The sequence below is a fragment of the Trichoplusia ni genome, chromosome 15 (assembly GCF_003590095.1).
Source record: "Trichoplusia ni isolate ovarian cell line Hi5 chromosome 15, tn1, whole genome shotgun sequence".
NCBI classification, from domain to species: Eukaryota; Metazoa; Arthropoda; class Insecta; order Lepidoptera; family Noctuidae; genus Trichoplusia; species Trichoplusia ni.
Window position 1 is genome coordinate 652,094 of NC_039492.1, and position 20,841 is coordinate 672,934.

A 20,841-nucleotide genomic window follows, 5' to 3' on the forward strand; every position below is an offset into this window, starting at 1 on the left:
TGACGAACCCTTACTCATTTTGTCTTTCCTCTGTCATCGTTATAAATTGTTTCAATAGTGATCCCTTGTCCAGCTATCACTGTGCGACATGATTGAGCCACCGGACTACGAGGAGGTGTGTGACCGGCTGATGGGCGAGCGGGACCCTCTCGCTTACCCTGCCGTGGACATGGAACTGTGTAACGTGCCGCGTCGCATCAGGACCCTGACACACGTGCTGCCTGATGAGGATCTGTAAGTGGTACCTCCATTCTTAAAGAGACTAGTGGCTTTAGGTTGCAGTGAGGTAGTACTTAGCATGACTGAACTGCTCTAAAATGTTATACTTATTACCATGTTTTAAATTTCCTAAATCCTTTTACTACAGCTTTAAGTAAAATTGTAGTAATCATGGAAAAGAGATAGCGTTATAAGCTGTGCTTTCTCATTTTCACTAAAGTCTTACTTGAACCTGTCTTGTTCAACTATGCGGCAACATTTTCAGAAAAAATTATCTTTTCCTATTTACAAAAAGAAACGACCCACACTCAGGACAAGTACCTGATATTCAAAAAATGCTTGATCGAACCCTTGACAATTCGCGCTCAGAGAGTTTGGCGTAATGACACAAGTAGTCATTTATTTATCCCACAATTTTTTTCTCTTATTTTCACTAACAGTGCAAAAGCTCCGATGTTCGTGCGCGACTGTATCCGCACTTACACTACGGACTATACGGTAGTTGAGTACAAGCACCGGCAGCACTCGGGCAGTATGTGCGGGCGCGAGCGGCTGGCCGAGCGGCTGGAGCGGCTGCACGCGGCGCCGCGACACCAGTACGAGGTGGACGCCGAGCTGTCCACCTCCACCGAGGAGCTGGCGCCGCAACAGGTGGGGTCATCTACTGATGTATTTATCATCATACACACAGTTTGTTATCGAAATGCTTCAAATTTACGTGAAGGTCGCTAAATTGAATGAAACTTTGCGTATAATTTAATAGGTCCGTAAATAGGTCGTACCCTATTATTATAACAACTTCATCACAAAATGTTTGACATGTCGAAAAAAATTTGGCAAGTGAGCTCATCTATTGCATATGCATTTTCTACGCCACGGTATTGTCAAACACGTCAATTACGATTTTTCAAATCTACGCTACAGCGTCAGCATAGGATGTAAGACTGCATAAAAAAACCTAATATATTAATCATTTTGCACTAAATTGTATATTTTCTCATTATGTCTCTAGTCGGAATCTCAGCCATCAAGCGGTCGTCAGTCAGTAGCGTCCATGTCGTCCTCATCATCTTGCAACGAGACCCTCACTCCTCGCGGCTCCTGGGCGAGCCTGGACCTCCGGAGCTCGTCCTCCGACCCTCTGCTGCCAGACCTCTTCGAAAGGAAGCCGCCTGATCAGATGGATGCTGTTAATGAAGCTAGAAGGTAAGATCCAAAAAAATATTTTGTGAATATCTATCCAATGACGACGTTTAATAAAAATGTTTTTGTAGAGCTACTTCAACAGGGTAAAGCTCAGTTTTCAAATTTCCCCAAACGGTTTTGGTGTCCCATTTTTCTTCAAGGCCTTCCAACATAAATAGCCCTCTTTTGTATGGTTTAACCTCAGTAACCACCTGAAGATACATATTCCTTTAACATCCAACTATCCACAGACTGGAAAACCGTCAAGCTGATCTCCTGGGCCTGTACACTCCGTACCTGGACGAGGAGGAGGCGGTGGAGCGGCGGCTGGCGGCCGAAATGCCCTGCGAGGTCATGGGGCACAGGATCCTCGTCGTCTGCCACCAGCTCAAGTAAGCTATATGTCTGGAAGTCTGGGACTTGACACTTTTATGCCTATATAAAAGTGTACTTGAGCAAGATTTGAAAACTATTAAGTAAATGTACACTACAGAAAATCTTAATAGACAAGGTCGTGACCACGCACCCTCAATCATAATTTTTTGCGGATTTATGTTAAAACTGTTTAGTGAAGACTGGATTTAAGTATTTTTAATTATGAAGTGTTGTATTCTAAAGCATGAAGCTACTGACTGTACAGCAACATATTTGTATCACAAGAAAATTCCATTTGATAGAAAAAAAAGCTAGCTTAAATAAAAATGCATAATAATACCTTAAGTGACAAAACAGATTAGGCCTCACAACACAGGGAGTCCTCGGGGTCTAGAGGTCATCTAACTGAAAAATTACGATATTTTTGTTGTTATAATAATATACATACAGCAAATCGCAAATCTATTAAAATAAACCACTCAAATTCATACCTATACCATTTAACCCCACTTCCAGGCTAGAACTCGACGTGGAACCGCTCTTCGCCTCCATGGCATTATACGACGCTAAAGAGAAGAAGAAAGTGTCAGAGAACTTCTACTTCAACCTAAACTCTGAAGCGACACGACAGATGCTGGCCCCGCACGTGCCTCACGCTGACCTGTCCACGTTCAGCCGGAGTGCCGTGTTCGATATACTGAACCCATCACCTGATCTGTTCCTGGTGGTCAGGGTTGAGAAGGTCTTACAGGGAGATGTGAACGAGTGTGTCGAACCGTATATCAAGGATGATAAGGTTGGTTTTGCTTTGTTGGGTTTTTGGTTTGATGATTTGTCTAGTTGATGTTCTGTAACGCTAATCTGCGCTATCTCTGTAGATGGTTTGTGTCTGACAGTTCTTCCTAAAGCGTCATCAATCGTTATAGCTCTGATTGTAGGATAACCATTTCTGAAATAATACCTGCTTGCAATTTTGGACGTTAATATCACTATTTTAGCAATATTATAACCGTGAAATTTTATGGATGAATAAAACGTTCACGCAAAAACCACTGAACAAATCTGAACGAAATTGGGTATGCAGATTTTTAAAACCTGGATACATAAGACAGTTTTTATCGATTAAATATTGCTAGCAACAGCTAGTTGATAATACAATTTTATCGCAAACTTTATTAAATCTAAACATCGTCACTTGACTCTTACTGTGACAAATCTTCTGGCGCATTAACAATTCGCTAGCATCAACATTCTAAAACGAGTGAAGCACATTTGATATTAATTATTTCGTTTTCAACTGTCGAGCATCATTACTCGAGACTAATTTTCTGTCCACGAGTCACTATAAACTGTAAGATATGTTTCTTCGTGTCAACCAGAACCGCGAGAAGGTCCGCGCGGGCGCGCTGGCGGCGTGCGCTCGCCTGGGCAAGTACCGCATGCCGCTGGCCTGGAGCGCCGTGGCCCTGCTCAACGTGCTCAGCGGGACCAACAGCCTCGAGCGCGAGCACGACGCGCCCGCGCAACACAACACCAACAGTCTGGGTCAGTACCCGCTGGGGATAAGGGAGGGTCGTGAACAGATAACCTTTGAATTGCAGTCTGAATTTATTTAGTTGAGAATATTTTAAAAACGGACATAGCGGGTAAAACGGAGTGAATAGAGGTAATATTATTCTGTATAGAAACAGAGTTTTTATTAATATTTTGACGTTTAACAAGACAAAATATAAAGATGACGTTAAAAATTCTCAAGTTCTTCGTAAAATAATTGTGTTTAAGCATCTTTATGTAAGCAACCACATGCGAACCCCTAAAGGTTGTCATTTAACCTATGTTTGATCCCATTTAACACTTTACAGTATAATTTTAATTCTATTATACGTTTAAAATAACTCTTTCAAAAAACCCCTTTTATATAAGTAAAAATTTTTATGTTACAAGAATTGGCTTAAAAATAATCAAAATTGTGTTTCAACGCTGACCTGGGAACCGACAGAGGGCGCGTCTGGTAATTGGCTTTTTTAATAACCGCGTTCGCAAACCAAGCGTATACACAGTCGCCATCTGTGAGCAAGCGTTACGAAACTTTTAGTAGTATTCTCGTAATATATACTTGTTCACTTTTTCGATCTTGCCTAAGGGCCCATTTAGACGATGCCAGTTGTAATACATTGTGTAGCCGGGTATCTTCGTGTTATATCGCCAGCAATGTATTACAACTTGCACGGTATTTCTCACATCGTCTAAATGTGCCCTTATCGACATTCTAATGACGTCACGTTTAGATTGGTTCTATATGAGGACGCTCACAGTCGGCAGCTGATTGTACGTTTGGTTTAAACACGGCCGTGTTTCGTAGTCTGTGACAAAATCTCATCTTCATATCCACATTATTCCCAGATCAACGTGCTTTTAGTATCAAAATTGTTGCAAAATTGCAGCTTTCATCAACGTTATAGTATTTCTATTGATTGTCATTTGTAGTTATAGAAGTAGATTAGTTGTGCATTTTGTGTACACATTCATTTTATCGAATCAATTATCATTATTTTTTTTAAATTAATTACACAAATTTTCTGAAACATTCAATATTTATGTTTTCTGAAAATATATATTTTCTAATTCATTTCAAATGATTTAACATTACAAACTAACTGAAAATCATAAATAATTATAGAGATTATTTAAAAACAATTTCAATTTAATTTGTTTCATAATTAATTTTAGCTTTTTTACTAACAAAATAGTAAAAAAGCACAACATTACAAAACATGATTTACAAAGCAAATTTAATTTAGCAATTTATTTTACAATTTTTTTTAATGACGAACAAAATTACTAAAGGTAAAAAAATATATAATTCTAAACTAAGAGTCATTTCAGACAAGGGTTTTTTTGCTCGTATGCCGGTAGTTTCGGTATACTCACGTACATGTGCGCTACATTAAGCGCTTCAAAAAACCGGACTGGCGTAAACAAATGCGCATATTTCGGTGTGTTCGCTCGAACCAGTGGTATCGTGTCGGTATCGATCGATCGCTTTTAGTACGAGCTTAAAGCTCATCAACGCTCGTACGAGTTGAGCGTCTACCAAAAAGCGCCCTTATGCTTTTATTATATTAAAACGAGCTCATACGCGCGTATAAAACGCTAGCCTGAAGCCACCTTTAAGATTCAACAGACACCAGTAAATGTTTATTAACACATAGTACGCACCTAAGTAATGGTTCAAGACCGCAACACCTAGGTAAGTATTCACGTGTGCCCGCAGACCGCAAGGCGTCGTCCAGCAGCCTGGAGCAGCTGCGGCGGCGCGCGGGCGAGGTGGGCGGCTCGCTGTCGCGCAAGGGCAGCGTGGAGCGGCGCGCGCCGCCGCCGCCGCGGGACGACCTGCCGCACCAGCTCGACACCTTCAAGCCCATCGTCATCACTGTCACTAGCTTCTTTAAACAGGTATTACAGAGATATCATGTTTTTAGGACGAGAGTCCGACGCCCTTTTCGTCTATAATTACAGGCGATTTATGTGATGATGTCTGTGATACAACGCCTTTCATGACGAGATTAAATTTGTTATATTTAAACAGGTGTTTAACTAATTTACTTTGGGTGTTTTTTTGTATAAATGCCTTAGAAGAAGAGTAATAATTTTGTTTTTAATTTAAAGCAAACATAAATAATACGTAGTATACTATTTATTTACTTTTAAAATGTTGTGACATATATGGAGATTAAATCCCTTAGTTTAAAAATTGCTTTAAAATAAAAATATAAACAATATAAAATATTTACAATTTAACAAGTATTTTATATATTTTTTGGTAGTATAACAATCTAAAGTATAAAAATACAAGGGATATCAAAAGAAGAATAATAAAAAACTATTAACTTATACAGACTATACAACTTGCAGTGCAATGGCCTACCTTCCCCTCCTTCCATTTATATCGGTCTATGGCTAGCAGAGCTCAGTTTCGTGTGAAAGAGTCGAGTTCGATTTAATAATGAAAATAATTATAATACAGGAAACAGACAAACTCCGTGATGAAGACTTATACAAGTTCCTAGCAGAGATCAAGAGGCCTAGTTCAGCTCCTAAGAAGCTGAAATGTATCCCCGGTACTCTGAAGATAGAAGTATCGCCGTGTCCGGACGAAATCAAGAACGGACTGACACCCGAGCTGGCCAAATTACATCCTTATGGAGGTGAGATAAGGTTTACTTTTGGTAAACATATGAATCTTGACAATAATCTGGCAAGTTAAAATTTTTGCATGTCCGACAGCATTCCTATTGATCTTTTTCTTGTTTTTCTTACCATCTCAATAAATAAAAAAATGAGTAAGTAAAGTCATTAGTCGTCTTAGTCTTAGCCTGACTTTTTACCTTGCTACGTCATTCCAAAGTGCAAGTGAGATGAAAACGTCGCTCCTACACTACGACGAAGAAGTTTACTTCAAAAGGAGCGAGATACATTCTGTGCTGTGTTAAGTAGTTCTATCTCGCTTCCATAATGGCAACAATCATCAATCATGTTTGAAGAGTTCACAGTTCTCGCAAAGAGCTCTTTAACAAGACGTGATTAATACAACAATATTCTTCTATATTCCTCAGATGACAACGTGCGTCCGTGCAAGGAGATCTTACCGTTCCCGAGCGTGTCGCCGGCCGTCCCTCACTACCAGTACCGGAACCTGCTGTACGTGTCCGTGCGGGAACTCAACCTCAACGCCTACACCTCAAGGACAGGCTCCGCCAGGAACATAACCGTCAGTATTCTTACTATTGTTACATAACTATCGTGAGAATGATTCTTTTGAAATGGTTTACTCAACCGAATGCACGGATAGCCGAGTGGTTTAGGTCACTACGCCAAAGCCACTGCGCGCGTCGTGTCGCGGGTTCGATCCCCGCGTAGAACAAGCATTTTTGTGATGATGTGAACTACTTGAAAAAAAATCTTCGTCCCAGGTCCGAATACAGCTGATGTCTGGTGAGAACCAGGAGGCGGCGTTGCCAGCTATCTTCGGGCGCAGTTCCTGCCCCGAGTTCACGAACGAGGCTTACACTACTGTACTGTACCACAATAAGTATGTACTATCTGGTATATGTTTTACACTAAACCAAGAAGAACACAAAAAAGAGAACAAATATTTGATTAAATGCATATAGACTAATGTCTTCAACGAACTTTATCCACATAGCAATAAATGCAAAATATATTTTGATTACATAAGCCGTTTAATCTAATATATTAAATTCTCGTGTCACGATGTACGTAATTGTATCTCCTCCGAAACTTCTCGACTGATTCTCACGAAATTTTCTGTGCAAATTGGGTAGGTCTGAAAATAGGACAACATCTATTTTTCATCCCCCTGTCAAGGGTGATCCAAAACATTTTTTTTATGATACAGCGTACTAAAATACAACCCTAAATTTTCAACTTTTTTATTTGGAAAAGCAACGTTTGCCAGGTCAACTGGTTTGTATACACTGTTTATGTCTAGAATGTAAAAGAAAAACAAAATATTTCCATTTCTATTCACTGATTCGAACCCTCATACCATCAGGAACCCCTCTCTCTACGACGAGATAAAGCTGAAGCTACCAGCAGACCTGGGCGACCAGCACCACCTGTTCTTCACGTTCCTGCACGTGTCCTGCCAGAGGAAGCCCGTCGCGCCCGACCAGGAGAAGAACCTCGAGACGCCTGTTGGATACTCGGTAAGATATATTGGACTTCTGAAAGCTTTTAAGCCTCTGATGTCGATTGACGTTGTCGCGTGTTTGCATCGACTCGGTTACAGTGTTGTAAATGCGATTAAAGCGCTGAGTAGTATATAAACAGCATCATTGCCCGGTTTATGATAAAATAGTAAACTGTTTGGTAGCGCATTTGTGAGTGCTAAGTGAACACAAATGCGCTAACTAAAATATGTTTGAGTCGCGCAGAGCATGCGCGAGGGATCCTGTGACTTTGGCTTAAGCAGAAGGGGCCCGGGGTGTTCCTAATTGGTCGAAGTCCGATTCCTATGCTTCGACCCATGCTAGTAAAAAGAGTCCCCACTGTGGTCCTGTGCGAAAGCTTAATGTAGCAGCTAAGATTTCTGCACGGAAACCACCTCATGTCTTAGCTGAAATTGTGTGAAAGTTTATTGTAGAAATCTTGTTACCCTAAATTTATATAAGCTAAAATTTTTGAACAAAAGCCACCTCGTGTCTTAGCTGAAATTGCAATTAAACAACAGTCGCTTTTTTCCATCTTACATCAATAATGAATACAAGCCTATCCCGCAGTGGCTCCCGCTGTGCCGCAACGGCAAGCTGACGTGCGGCGAGTTCAGCCTGGGCGTGATGCAGGAGGAGCCGCCCGCCAACTACTCGTACATCTTCCCCGACGTGCAGCTGCCCGGCACGCGCTGGATCGACAACCACAAGCCCATCTTCAGCATCGTGCTGGACGCCCACACCACTGTGCACCCGCTGGTACGAGACCTGCTGGTCTGCTGACCAAGGAACAGTGATTCTGTATATGTATATATATATATATGATTCTGTGTATATTATACAGTCAGCCTCGTGAATGTTATAACCAGATTGGTAAAAAAAACATGGCCAAAGTGTTTTATCTAGTTGTCTAAGGGCCGATTTTTCAGTCATCAGTTAACTTCTATCTGAGGAATAAATATAGCCGTTTGGCATATTTTCTATACAAAAGCTATCAAAACGTCAAACATATGTGTCGAATATAAGTTATCTGGCGATTGAAAAATCGGCCCTTAATTTAGTAGTCAGTCAAAAAGGTTTCGGCAAAAAATATTGATAACGTATTTTTCATTATATCACATTATCAAAGAGAGAGTAATGAAGGCTAGTGACATCACTTGCTAGTAAAAACCAGGGACCGCCCGGATACTCATTGAAAGGGTTTTTGAAGGGGTTTTTTTAAGCGCTTCAAGAAAAAACCCTATGACATATGTTACACCTTCGAACGGATTACTGGAACCCTGTTCCGAACAGGTTACCCTTTCACTACCCTGTAACACTGTAACAGGGTAACCCACTCCAACCTAAGACAATGTAATATGCACTCTTTATCATAGACATTAGTTTGAAAATAGTATAACCACGAGCGCACGTGACATCTTACCGCCCAGCGGCGCCATTGTTGCATTTACCAAGCGACTTGTAAATATGGAATAAAAATCATTGTGGATATGATCTTACAGTTTAATTTTGCTTGTCGCACATTTCAAACGTTGTGATATATTTTTCGTGTCTATACTTGTAGACCAGGGTCGATAATTTTTAAAATCAAAAAAATAATAATAGTAGGATGAAACCCATTAGAAAAGTAGGGGAATATTATAAAAATGAAAAAAAAATCGGCGATCTGAGATCGGGAAGGGGGTGGGAGTGACGTTTGAAGAGTAAAAAACGGTTTTTCTCTATTTCCGGCAAAAGTAAAATTCGTATCGAAAAAAGGCAAATGGCAAAGTTGTAGGTAATAAAAAGATCTAAAACTTTTGTGTTTACATTTTTTCACATAACTTCAAAATTTATGTGAAAAATCCAAAAAACCAAGATTGTGGTTTTTTATTTTTATCTTTTACAAAAATTTATTTTTGTAACGAAATTTGGTGAAAGCTTACTTTTTTGTGTCCCAAATACGCTGTAATTTATTTGATTAAAAATATTAATTTTTTCACCTTATTTTGAAGTAATTTAAAAAAACACTCTAATTTTCAATCGAAAATTCACCCGTCAAATCTTCTCAGAAAATGCAAAAAATGAAAAAAAACTTGTTTTCGTTTTTTTTTAAATTATTATAAATAATTTCATCTAAAAAATTTGATCTCATTTTGTGTTCAATAGACCAATATTCGAGGAAGGTTTTAGGCTAGGTATATAAAATTACGCTGCAACTAATAGGAGCGAAGATTTAATGGAAAATGTGGCAAATACGGGGAAAAATATTAATCTTCGAGGGCTTTCGTTCAAAAATTCCTAACTTATATCTTCTAACCACGCGGACGAAGTCGCGGGTAACAGCTAGCTACCTATATGGCTGGTCCGAGAGGCGCGAGTCGCGGCGCGACGCGTCGGCGATACAAGAAAATCAGCTTTAGTCTTAGACGTCTTAGTCAAGCAATGAGGGGCCGCTAGGGTGCAAGTATGCAGCTCAAGTTTAGTGGGTAATTCAGGGTAACACGAATAAAAGCCTTTCGTGAAGGTAACCACTTCAAAGGCTTAAGTTATTAAAGGGGTTAACCCCTTCACGTGGTTACCATAATGAAGGTGTTAACCATTTCGCTGGGTTTCGAGGATGTAACTCGAACAAAAGGTAACACTGCGATACGAGTTACCCCGTGTACGGGTTACCCTGTCAAACGGCTTAACTCTAAAGTGGGGTTGTCCGGTCCCTGGTAAAAACGTACTGGTAAGTGACGTCACACGGGATTTTATTTCACTGTTTTCCCTTTATTTCTTGTTCTTGTTTACGAGAAAAAAGAAAAAATACGAATCCAATATTTTTTTAGAAATCCGTCTGGCGAGCTGAATAGTTTTTTCTTAGTCAAATATCATATTGTTTGTAACTTGGTTTTCTAGGACGGTTACATAGAGCGGTTCGCGATGGCGTGTGAGGCTGTGCAAGAAGGCAACATCCCGCCGCGGATCGGGCTCGCCAACATGGAGGCCGAGTTACGGGCTAGGTGAGCATACTATTTATGGTGTTATTCTTAATGTTTACTACAATATTGTAATCATTGACTTCATGGATGGGTTCGATCCCTAAGGAGTTCAAGCATGTTCTTAGTCTTGGTGTTCGCGTGCGTCTAACTGATGGAGTTTCTTGCCGCTTCTTCTCCATAGGAATGTCATTTTACAATCCTGCACCTAGAGTCATAATTGTAACGTTTTTTAAGGTTTTAAAAAGCGGCCTATTTAAAATTAAAACATTTATTTTGACTTTAACATTTGGGAATCTCACTTTATTCAATTGTTGTTTTAGATAACCGTTTATATTTCGTGTAGACAAAACGCCTCACTTAAAAGTATTAGTGTTACGCACGCGACGAACCACGATAATCTTTTGATGCGACTTACGATATACCGTGAAATCTCGTCATATCACATTGACCTCCACACTGTCTATACGTCTGCCAGCATCTCGGAGCTGCCGACGGCCAGCGTGGAGACGGTGTCCCGCTACCTGCCCGTGCTGCTGGACAAGCTGCTGCGGCTGCTGCTGGCGCCGCCCGCGCTGGCCGGACACACGCTCAACATCGCGCAGGACGTCTTCACCTGCCTCGCACATCTCTTCACTGACATCTCCGTGAGTTCAACACTGATCTTGGAATACGGTGGAATACTCAAACATGTCTGAAAGAAGCTAAATGCTTACCTGTTTTTTAAACGATGGTTAAATATTAACTGGCCACATTTGATGTATAACTGGCTAAAAATACGGCGTCTATATTTTAAAACACACATTTCTCATTAAAGTCTTGTCTCTGTTGAAAAAGTGACAAAATGTTTTCATACACAATTTTTAGCATGATTATATATTTTTTTGTATTGAATAAGTAACCGGATAACCGAGTGCTTAACGGCACAACGCCAAACCTACAGAGCGTGACGTGTGGCGGGTTTGATCCCCACGAATGCCTGCCGAACCTGCACGTTTGTTAATCTCCCTATATAAAAAGTATTACATTATTACGTTCAGCCGCTAAATGTCACTTAAAAAATAAATATTAATGAAGAAATACCAAAGTAGTAAACATCATCAACGACGAGTGTGGTATGTGAAGTTAAAGAGTACAGCTTATGAACTTAATTTTTTCCCATACAGAACATGAACGAAGGCTCGACGTGCGACAACCACGGTCGCAGCAGCCTCATCAGCACGTACATCCAGTACCAGTGCACCATCCCGCGACCCTCGCTCACCGACAGGGACATCGGCCTGCCGCTGCCGCCTGCCGGTACATATTTATTTAAAACAAAATAAATAAGAATATTGATTTAGTTTTATCATAAAACCTCTCTTTTTGTTTCGTTTTCGGGATGAATTTTATGTTCAAGCAAATTTGAACTATAACAAAGAATAATTATATTATTTATCATCTCATAAGGATTTCAGAGCAACTATGGTACTAAACTTAAGCTCTTGTGACATGGCAATTGTTGCATATGTTAATATTAAATTTTACGTCCGTCCAGGTTATCAATCAATCCGAGTTCCAAATCAACATGTACCGCTTCCAAACTGTCCTACAATACCCGAATGCCCAAGTATGTTACATAAATATTATTATATTAACATTGTCTCACAGTGATGACGGACGGGTCGTGTAAGATCCTGCACGAGGAGCTGGCGCTGCAGTGGGTGGTGGCCAGCGGCGCCACCAGGGACCTCGCCATGCAGAACTCCTGGTCTGTACACTATACATTATTCAAATATTCCAAAACATCAGAGAATAAGATATTATTAGAACTATATTTTGTGATAATTGAATTTTAGGTGTGACTTGCTACATATCACTCCTTATCAGTAGTACTTTTTTACTAGAAAATTTGTGCTAAGTTTGATCTTGATTATCCATGTAAATGTAAGATCACAGTTGCCAGATATATTCTTAATTCTACAGAAAAACTTTGTTAATCCCACTAAATGCAAAAAATCACACCAATATCTTTAAAGACACTGCGAAAGTTTTCCAAAATCTCTAAACTACCAATTTAACTTCCAACTTGTTACGATACCATGTTACTATAATGCTGTACCAACCCTGTGCCAGGGCTCTGTTCGAGCTGATGGTGAAGTCGATGGTGGAGTACCTGTACTGGTCCGGCGCGGCCGAGGCCCGGCGCAAGGCGCGCTTCCCCGACCAGTTCACTGATGACCTCACCACGCTTGTCAATAACGTCACTACAGAGATCATCTCCAGGTAACCTCTCACCACAAACAGCACATTTCTAGGAATTGGTTTGGGTTTTTGTTTGCTCTTTAGTTTAATTTCATTATGATTTCAACCCATTCCCCATTTTGGCTCAGGATAATCGATGCTCTTCTTCTTTGACCATTGACGTTTACGCTTCTTTGGCTGAAAGCAGGATTTAGCAATCTCAGGTCCCAGTTTTCCCAAAATAGTCTGAACAAATGCTGGGAAGAAACATTTTTTATTTTATTTATTTTCCTTTAAAATGTACCGCGTGGGCTGGTTCCATGAGGCCCAGAATAAAGGAACATGGAAGGATTTGAGAAAGGCTTTTTCCCAACAGTGGGACAATCTTCTAGACAAAAAAGCCTGCATCATATCATATCAGTAAAATAACTCACGCCTCACACCTCACTCCCTCAGAAAATTGTCACAATCGCATAACATTTAATATCTCGCACATCATGTTTGTTCTACAGATACGGCAAAGATAGCCGCTTAACCCAGAGCCTGAACAACAGCCTGGCGTTCTTCCTGTTCGAGCTGCTGAGCATTATGGACCGCGGCTACGTGTTCAACCTCATCCGCACCTACTACAAGCAGATGTGCGCTAAGATCGCGTCGTTACCTGATGCTGTACCGCTCGTTCATTATAAGGTAGGGAATTGTAATAATTTTTGACGTTATGAACGGACGACGTATCAAAGCATTTTCTGATTTCTACGAATCGACGTATATTAGACGACTACGCACGAGATTGTCTGCTGCAGCTTGTAGCCTCCTTCGGTGTCGCTATCGATCTATTGCAAGGAAGTAACTTCAAAATTGTGATTTTAGCGTTATGACGGATGATATTATTTCCTAGGTGGAACTGTTTATAGGTTCGTAGTCCGGCAAAATATTCGTGAGCGATCTCTTTACTCTGACCTCGACAATAGAATGGGTCCGAGGTCTTGATTGCTGCGAGTCCGAACATCCCAATTCCGTGACCTGGCCATTGTTATTCAGCTCGCAAAAAAGAGTAGAGTCGTCTCTAAATTCTTGTATCGTACTTTTTCTAAATCCAAAGATTCAGAAAATAAATGTTTTTTTTTAGAACTAACTGATATCTCTCCCTCCCCGTAGCTGGCGTTCCTCCGCATCATCTGCTCGCACGAGCACTACGTGTCGCTGAACCTGCCGCTGGCGGCGGGCGGCGCGGCGGGCGGCGTGTCCCCCGCCGCCTCGTGGCAGTCGCTGGGCTCGCAGTCCAGCGCGCCGCCCCGACACGCGCTCGGACACGAGTTCCGCTCCCGCCACTACCTGGCCGGCCTGCTGCTCACTGAGCTCACTAACGCCTTGGAACTGCAGTGAGTACTTTGAGAAAAACTGTCCTTTCAATTGCCTATTCTGAGTTAGGGTTTGTTGGTGTTGTAAGTGTAGCTTTATACATGGCATTCATCAGGGCTTAGCGATGTCTCTTGCCTGATAACATAAACGTGTCCCCGGCAGAAGCCCGGTCCTGCAGATGGCGGCGGTGAACGGCGTCCTGTCGCTGCTGACGGCGCACGACGCGGACCCGCGCCTGGCGGCCGAGGAGCGGGCGCGCGTGGCGGCGCTGTACCTGCCGCTGCTGGGCATCGTCATGGACGCGCAGCCGCAGCTCTACAGGGGGTTTGCCACCAACAAGGGTATGGAAACACCACACGTACTTACAGACATGTCTACTGTCACGTCCTAAAGTAATAACAGGTGTGCAAGAAAAATGTAGGCCGCCCCGTGTGTTGCGCTGTCACGTTTCTATAACCATAATAATATGACTGTAACACGTGGTGGTAGAACCTCGCATATTGGCCAAAAATAAAAACCAAAAAGATAATTTCACACATATTCTGTCTGCTTTTTGTTGGTGAATCTCTTTGATTTAATTCGATACACCTATTTACTTAAAGTAGGAAAAGCCCTTGTATTCCAAAAACGTACTTTTATCGTGTGTCTTTTATTCGGTGACTAAAGCTATGCTTTTTGTTAACAGAAATACTTCAACTTGACAGTGACATGGGACAGTTCAATAATCTATACACCGCGTCATCACCAGAAGGTGAATTCAAGCAGGTAATGTCATCATAAGGCTCACATAAACATTTTATTTCAAGCCGTAAGAATTAGACCAATGAAATCGCCCACGAGGCAAAGAAAGCTCATATCTCACCAAGAGTTTGTTGCGAGAGCGCTGGAATTTCATCATAAATACGAATCAAGAGAGCACTTTAGACTCGGCGTTAACATCTCAGTCACTCGCGCACACGACTTGTTACCTGTGAGACTGATCCACGGCGCCTCCTTCGGCCGGTGCCAGCTTTATACCTAAAAGCTGGTGCAGGCAAGCTTTATAAATATATGCTGGTTGTTGCTATCATTTAATTTTTGATTTTTAGAATCCTTTTTATTTGGGATGAGAAATCCTCCATCGCCTCCTCCTTCGGATTTCGCAGAAGAAAGTGCCAGTCTTTACCAACTTAAACCCATCATGTTTCTATGTTCATTGTGTACGCGTGGGCCAACATAGCCCATTCAGACAATAACGCTAGATTGTTTATGCTCCAATATACCACCAAATGATGACACCGTCCGTCCGTCCGTTTCTGTGCAGAACGGTCGTCCTCCGTTCAACAGCGAGACGAGCCGCAACCTGCTGATGTGCCTGGTGTGGGTGCTGAAGTGGGCGGAGCGGGGCGCGCTCACGGCCTGCGTGGCCGAGCTGGCCCCGGCCCGTCTGCACGCCCTGCTGGCGCTCATCGACCTGTGCTTCAAGTGCCAGGAGTACAAGGTGAGGGAATATTCACACATGATGGATAGTCCGATGCCGATATCACGGGAGGCTGCAACAGGCTGAAAAATGCTGCCGCTGTCCACATTGAAATTCACTTCAATCCACTGCTGAATTGTAGTCATAAACCATTATTATGTCCAGTGAATAATGATTGAACTGCAGCATTACTTGCCGTTACCTGCTACCGATATACTTAGCGAGTCAAGATGCAAGTATAACCCAACACCTGCCTAAACTCCACAGTGTGACAGGCTGAAACCAGTCTACCACGATCCGTAGTCGAAATGCTTCGTAAAGTATCAATAAAAAATTCTAAAAACCTTTTACAAAATCAGAATATGGAATCCAATCCAGCTGCGATAAACCATTTAAACAAAAAAAAGTCCTATTACCAAAAAAATAAGCTTGCATTTCCTCTGCAGGGACGCAAGGAGATAATGAAATGCGCGCATCAAAACGTGCGCAAGACAACCGACATTAAGGCTAAGTTAGAAGATGTGATCCTCGGACAGGGCTCCGCGCGCAACGACTTCATCATGAGGCGGAAAGGTGAGGAAATGTGGAGCTTTGTAGGAATGGGTTTGAAGAACGTTATATTAACTTTTAAAAGCATAAGATCGCTTTCAATATTAATAAACGTCCAGCCATGTACGTTTACCCGCCGATTGGGAGCAAACGTGAAACTATACTCTGTCCGCGCTAAGTAGACCTTTTTGACAGATGAAATACAATAGGGATTTAGGATCTGAATGACAAAAACTACCTTTTTTTATTATAACTAAATTTAATTTCCATGCATTAAAGGGTTTGGAAAATATATAATATAAACATAAAATCAAATCAGTAGAGCCATCACTTAATCGGCAATCTGACAACTTTTCAAAAAGGTCAACGAAACGCGGCTAAAGTATATAAGGTCCTTTCAGTCACCGACAAAGCGTGGATTGTTGGCTACGCAATAAAAGTGTAACGCGTTCTCACAGCCTACAGATGATTATTTGAACACGGCCTTATGTTGTTCTGTGAATGTAAATATGTAATGTATATCACGTGTCAAAACAGATCCTTGTCTGTTACTGCTTCTGTTCACGAACTCAGAGTGTTATAAGAAAATTAGTCATTAAAATAGTGCTTTCTTTGAAATAGTTGTTCCCCTAAGCATTTAAAAGATAACGGGATCTGTCTTATCACGTTGCTTAAGCCATTTATGCAGACTGCCTCCGTAACACTTATAAAACGTGTGAGGTCGTCTGCGTAACTTGGTCTAGGTACAGTGCCGGCAAGAATTGTGACCGCAGTTAATGCTATCTATCATTTTCCTAGACTACTTTTGAGTCGGCTTCCAGTCTAACCATACGACAATGACTGTATCGCTTACAACCGTTTTGCATACCATGATTCAAATTATCCACTTGCTTTTCGCGCACATAATATTGTGAACAACTTTTGGATAATTTTGCTTTTAATTGCTCACAACCTAAATAACGATTTAGGCTTAAGTAAGTCTCCAATTGCCTAAAATAAACTTAATTACATAGCTATCAGTCACGTATCTTGCCGGTCCGTACCGTACACGCACCGTGGTCGCAAGTACTACAGTGTTGAGGTAGGTGGTGGTTCGAGCGTAGGTGCGTGCCGGCGGGAGAGGTGGCGCAAGGACTGGGCGCGGGGCGGCGCGCGGGGCGGGGCCGAGCAGCCGCCCGCCCCCAGCCCGCACCTGGCCGCCGCCCTCGCGGCTGAGGTGGCGCTCACGCTGCTGCACGCGCTAGATACCATCGTGCAGGTATACATACTGGCTGCTAGATCTGATCAACAATAATGTAAACATTTGTTTCTCTCAACGAGTAATTTAATGCTAGCTTAACAGTGGATTAAAAAAGTAGGTATATTTATAAAATTGTAATACATGTCATCAGCTCTCTCCTCGTTTCCATCCTCGTTAAATTTCTTTTCTTTTTAAAACTTAAGTGTAACTCTAGTCGAGTAGTTTCGAACCATTCCTTTCGAGATTCCTCCGCAGTATTAAATCACTACAGCCAAACGCGAGATAATTGCTGACAAACATACATACAATCATACTGAGAACCTCCTTTTTTGAAGTAACTTATAGAAAACACACTTTTGTAATCCTTTCATTACCAAAGAGAACTAATATGAGATATATATTTTACCTAAGTGATACGACTGTTTCCAGTCATGTAGCAACTTAGAATGCGGGCAAAGTGTGTGTAGCGCGGCGTTACAAGTCGTGTTGCGAGCTCTGCAGCGCAACCAGAGCGTCGTTGTGTTGCAACACATGTTCGCGACTGTGCGCGCTCTCATCGTCAAGGTAAATGTTTATAAAACATTTAGATATAGTACACATTTATTACTAAAATAATATTGTGTTTGTTTCAACTATTCTATTTTTATGCACTTAACTACTGTTGGTCCCTTGAATTCCATGCTTAAACATACCCATGTCAACAGTTCGATTGACAATCATTCTCGATAATTTTCAACTATTCACACTAATGTGCTCAGAACTCAAACTTATCTGTAACATGTCTTGTATTTTATTTTCTTTGGAAAATAAAACGTTATTTAAAAAAAAATATATGAATTGTGGTTTATTTGATACAAAACAATAGAATATTGTCCAATTCTTGTGTCATAAAGTCTGTAAGGGTTCCTCTGAGGAATTTTATAACAGCAACAGTAGTATCAATATACCAAGCCCATGATGGTATCTGACACCGTTGTGTCGTGCAGCTGGGCTGGTCGTGCTGCGGCGAGGAGTCGGGCATCTGCCGCGTGCTGCTGCGGCACTGCGCCGCGCTGTCCGCGCCCACGCGCTCGCACGCCTCCGCCACGCTGTACGCGCTCATGCGCCAACACTACCAGCTCGGGAACGTGAGTCATATCGTCGTGTGCCCTATTGTCAATGTGATAAGGTTGAAATTAGCTTACTTGTGTGTGATGGAGATGTGACCTTTTCGTGTGTAAAACAAAACTATTAATTATCCGCGAATGTGGTAAGGTCGGGGTTTGCTTGACTCTTGTAAATGTGTATTATTATTGGACACATAATATGTGTTCATTGAAATAAACTGTGAATATGTTTTGGATCTAACCAAATTTCTAGTCTTCTCTGTAAGGTTTTGAGACATTTTGTGAAGTCATTATTGATTCATTCTTTTGAATAAAAGAGACAATTTAATTAAAGCAATTTTTAGTTTAAAATATTTTCATACCAATCAACAATACACAGAACAGTAATAGCTCATATTGTGTGTTAACATTCATGTAACCAAATTTAAACTCAGCTTTCAAAATCCTATGATCTCCTCGATGTCATAACAAAATTCCTCCACCAGAACTTCAGCCGCGTGAAGATGCAAGTGACCATGTCGCTATCCTCGCTGGTGGGCACGTCCACGACCTTCAGCGAGGAGTCGCTGCGGCGCGCGCTCAAGACCATCCTCATGTACGCCGAGCACGACACCGACCTCGCCGACACCACCTTCCCTGAACAGGTACTGGTTCCAGAAGGGCAAGAAAAAGAAGGAGATGAGGATTAAATACGAGGTCTTGAAAGGAATCTTGGTCTCATTGAGAATGCCGCGTCAGTCACTACAGTTAAATGGGTTACTCTCTCCGAGAAAAACGTGGTCAACTGATCAAAGTCGAGAAGTCCAAAAGGGATTAGTCCTTTGTTTTTTTTTTAAATATCATCTTGTATTTCGGTTACTCGGTCGACACAACCAATAGCTTGTTTAACATCGTGCTATCCCGTATGACTTCTTTTGAAACATCATCATCATCGTCATCAGCCCATATTCGTCCACTGCCGGACACAAGCCTCCCCAATTGCACGCTATCAGGATCTATCTTCGGCTGCTCGCATCCAGCTCCTGTCAGCCATCCTTTGAAACACACCTTTAATCAAATACCATTTGCAGGTCAAAGATCTGGTTTTCAACCTGCACATGATCCTGTCGGACACGGTGAAGATGAAGGAGTTCCAGGAGGACCCCGAGATGCTGCTGGACCTGATGCACCGCATTGCGCGAGGGTACCAGCACAGCCCCGATCTGAGGCTGACGTGGCTGAATAATATGGCGCAGAAGCATATGGAGGTAGGATTAGAGAAGGACTTTCTTACAGCGCTGATTGTTTAATCATCACGAAATAATACTTAGATGTGTACTGTGTGTGTGTGTGTGTGATGACTGGAAAGCGGTGTCCTTGGTGAGAGATAAATACGACGCAACACGACGCGACATGACTCAACACGACGCGACGTAATGCGGTCACGATGACGTGATGCTTGCGACAAGTGACAAACCTCCTAAGAGATTTTGGTCATTGCTTTTCGAATCATGGAGAAGTGCAGTACAATTTTGCTTGATAGTTAGAGACAGACTTATAAAAGAATATCGTAAAAGACACAGAAAGAAAATAAAAATAATATTTATAGAATTAATTCGGCAATCAACGCTTATGAATCAACCATTGCGAAGTTTGTGGTATCACATCTGGACGCTCTCAAGACAAGTCCGCGCTAGGTCGAATCTCGCCGCAGACTGTCATATAGACCGCAAGTGGGGTATGCCGTTGAGTTGATCGCGTTCGGGACACCACGTAACGTGACTCTATATAGTTCACGCCAATATAGCCTTTATATACCCAGTGTGTTGTTTTGATGCTGCTACGATACTCGTAGTCATAATGGGGCTGACGCTGACGCGTAAGTGGGGCTACGACGTCTTTAGCTAGTCCTACGTTGTTGCAAAACGTTTTAGCCCGCACAGTGTCGTAACGATATTTGTAAACCGGGGCCGCGTCGTAGCTATAGCCGTAAGTTCTAATTGTGCCAATAGCTCCATTGTGTAAGTTCCGTTGTTCTTAGCGTTCGAACCACACGGAGGCGGGCATGTGCCTGGTGCATGGCGCGGCGCTGGTGGCGGAGCAGACGGGCGCGGGCGGGCGCGGCGCCGCCCTGCTGCAGCGGGTCACACACAACGCGCTCGACGAGAGCTGCGCCGACGCGCTGCACCACCACCTCACGCACCAGGAGCTGCAGGTAGGCAGCACCACCACCTCACGCACCAGGAGCTGCAGGTAGGCAGCACCACCACCTCACGCACCAGGAGCTGCAGGTAGGCAGCACCACCACCTCACGCACCAGGAGCTGCAGGTAGGCAGCACCACCACCTCACGCACCAGGAGCTGCAGGTAGGCAGCACCACCACCTCACGCACCAGGAGCTGCAGGTAGGCAGCACCACCACCTCACGCACCAGGAGCTGCAGGTAGGC

At 42.3% G+C, this 20,841-nt stretch overlaps 1 protein-coding gene across 3 annotated transcripts in view; it reads left to right on the forward strand.

Moving 5' to 3' along the window:
* The window catches only part of LOC113501546 (dedicator of cytokinesis protein 7), a 33,618-nt gene that overhangs the window by 2,466 nt on the left and 10,311 nt on the right, over positions 1-20,841 (forward strand). For 2 of the 3 annotated variants that reach the window (XM_026882732.1, XM_026882734.1), the window contains 29 exons: positions 74-234; positions 660-870; positions 1,232-1,425; positions 1,656-1,796; positions 2,296-2,575; positions 3,159-3,324; positions 5,054-5,235; positions 5,807-5,987; positions 6,396-6,550; positions 6,753-6,871; positions 7,355-7,508; positions 8,082-8,270; positions 10,395-10,498; positions 10,953-11,121; positions 11,641-11,773; positions 12,125-12,224; positions 12,590-12,739; positions 13,210-13,387; positions 13,856-14,079; positions 14,222-14,400; positions 14,745-14,824; positions 15,363-15,539; positions 15,965-16,091; positions 17,153-17,325; positions 17,737-17,871; positions 18,294-18,434; positions 18,899-19,057; positions 19,484-19,660; positions 20,434-20,607. In XM_026882732.1, coding sequence (XP_026738533.1) covers positions 74-234; positions 660-870; positions 1,232-1,425; positions 1,656-1,796; positions 2,296-2,575; positions 3,159-3,324; positions 5,054-5,235; positions 5,807-5,987; positions 6,396-6,550; positions 6,753-6,871; positions 7,355-7,508; positions 8,082-8,270; positions 10,395-10,498; positions 10,953-11,121; positions 11,641-11,773; positions 12,125-12,224; positions 12,590-12,739; positions 13,210-13,387; positions 13,856-14,079; positions 14,222-14,400; positions 14,745-14,824; positions 15,363-15,539; positions 15,965-16,091; positions 17,153-17,325; positions 17,737-17,871; positions 18,294-18,434; positions 18,899-19,057; positions 19,484-19,660; positions 20,434-20,607 — 4,713 coding nt within the window. The remainder of the gene's footprint in view (positions 1-73; positions 235-659; positions 871-1,231; positions 1,426-1,655; positions 1,797-2,295; positions 2,576-3,158; positions 3,325-5,053; positions 5,236-5,806; positions 5,988-6,395; positions 6,551-6,752; positions 6,872-7,354; positions 7,509-8,081; positions 8,271-10,394; positions 10,499-10,952; positions 11,122-11,640; positions 11,774-12,124; positions 12,225-12,589; positions 12,740-13,209; positions 13,388-13,855; positions 14,080-14,221; positions 14,401-14,744; positions 14,825-15,362; positions 15,540-15,964; positions 16,092-17,152; positions 17,326-17,736; positions 17,872-18,293; positions 18,435-18,898; positions 19,058-19,483; positions 19,661-20,433; positions 20,608-20,841) is intronic. The other variant, XM_026882733.1, reaches the window with a different exon arrangement.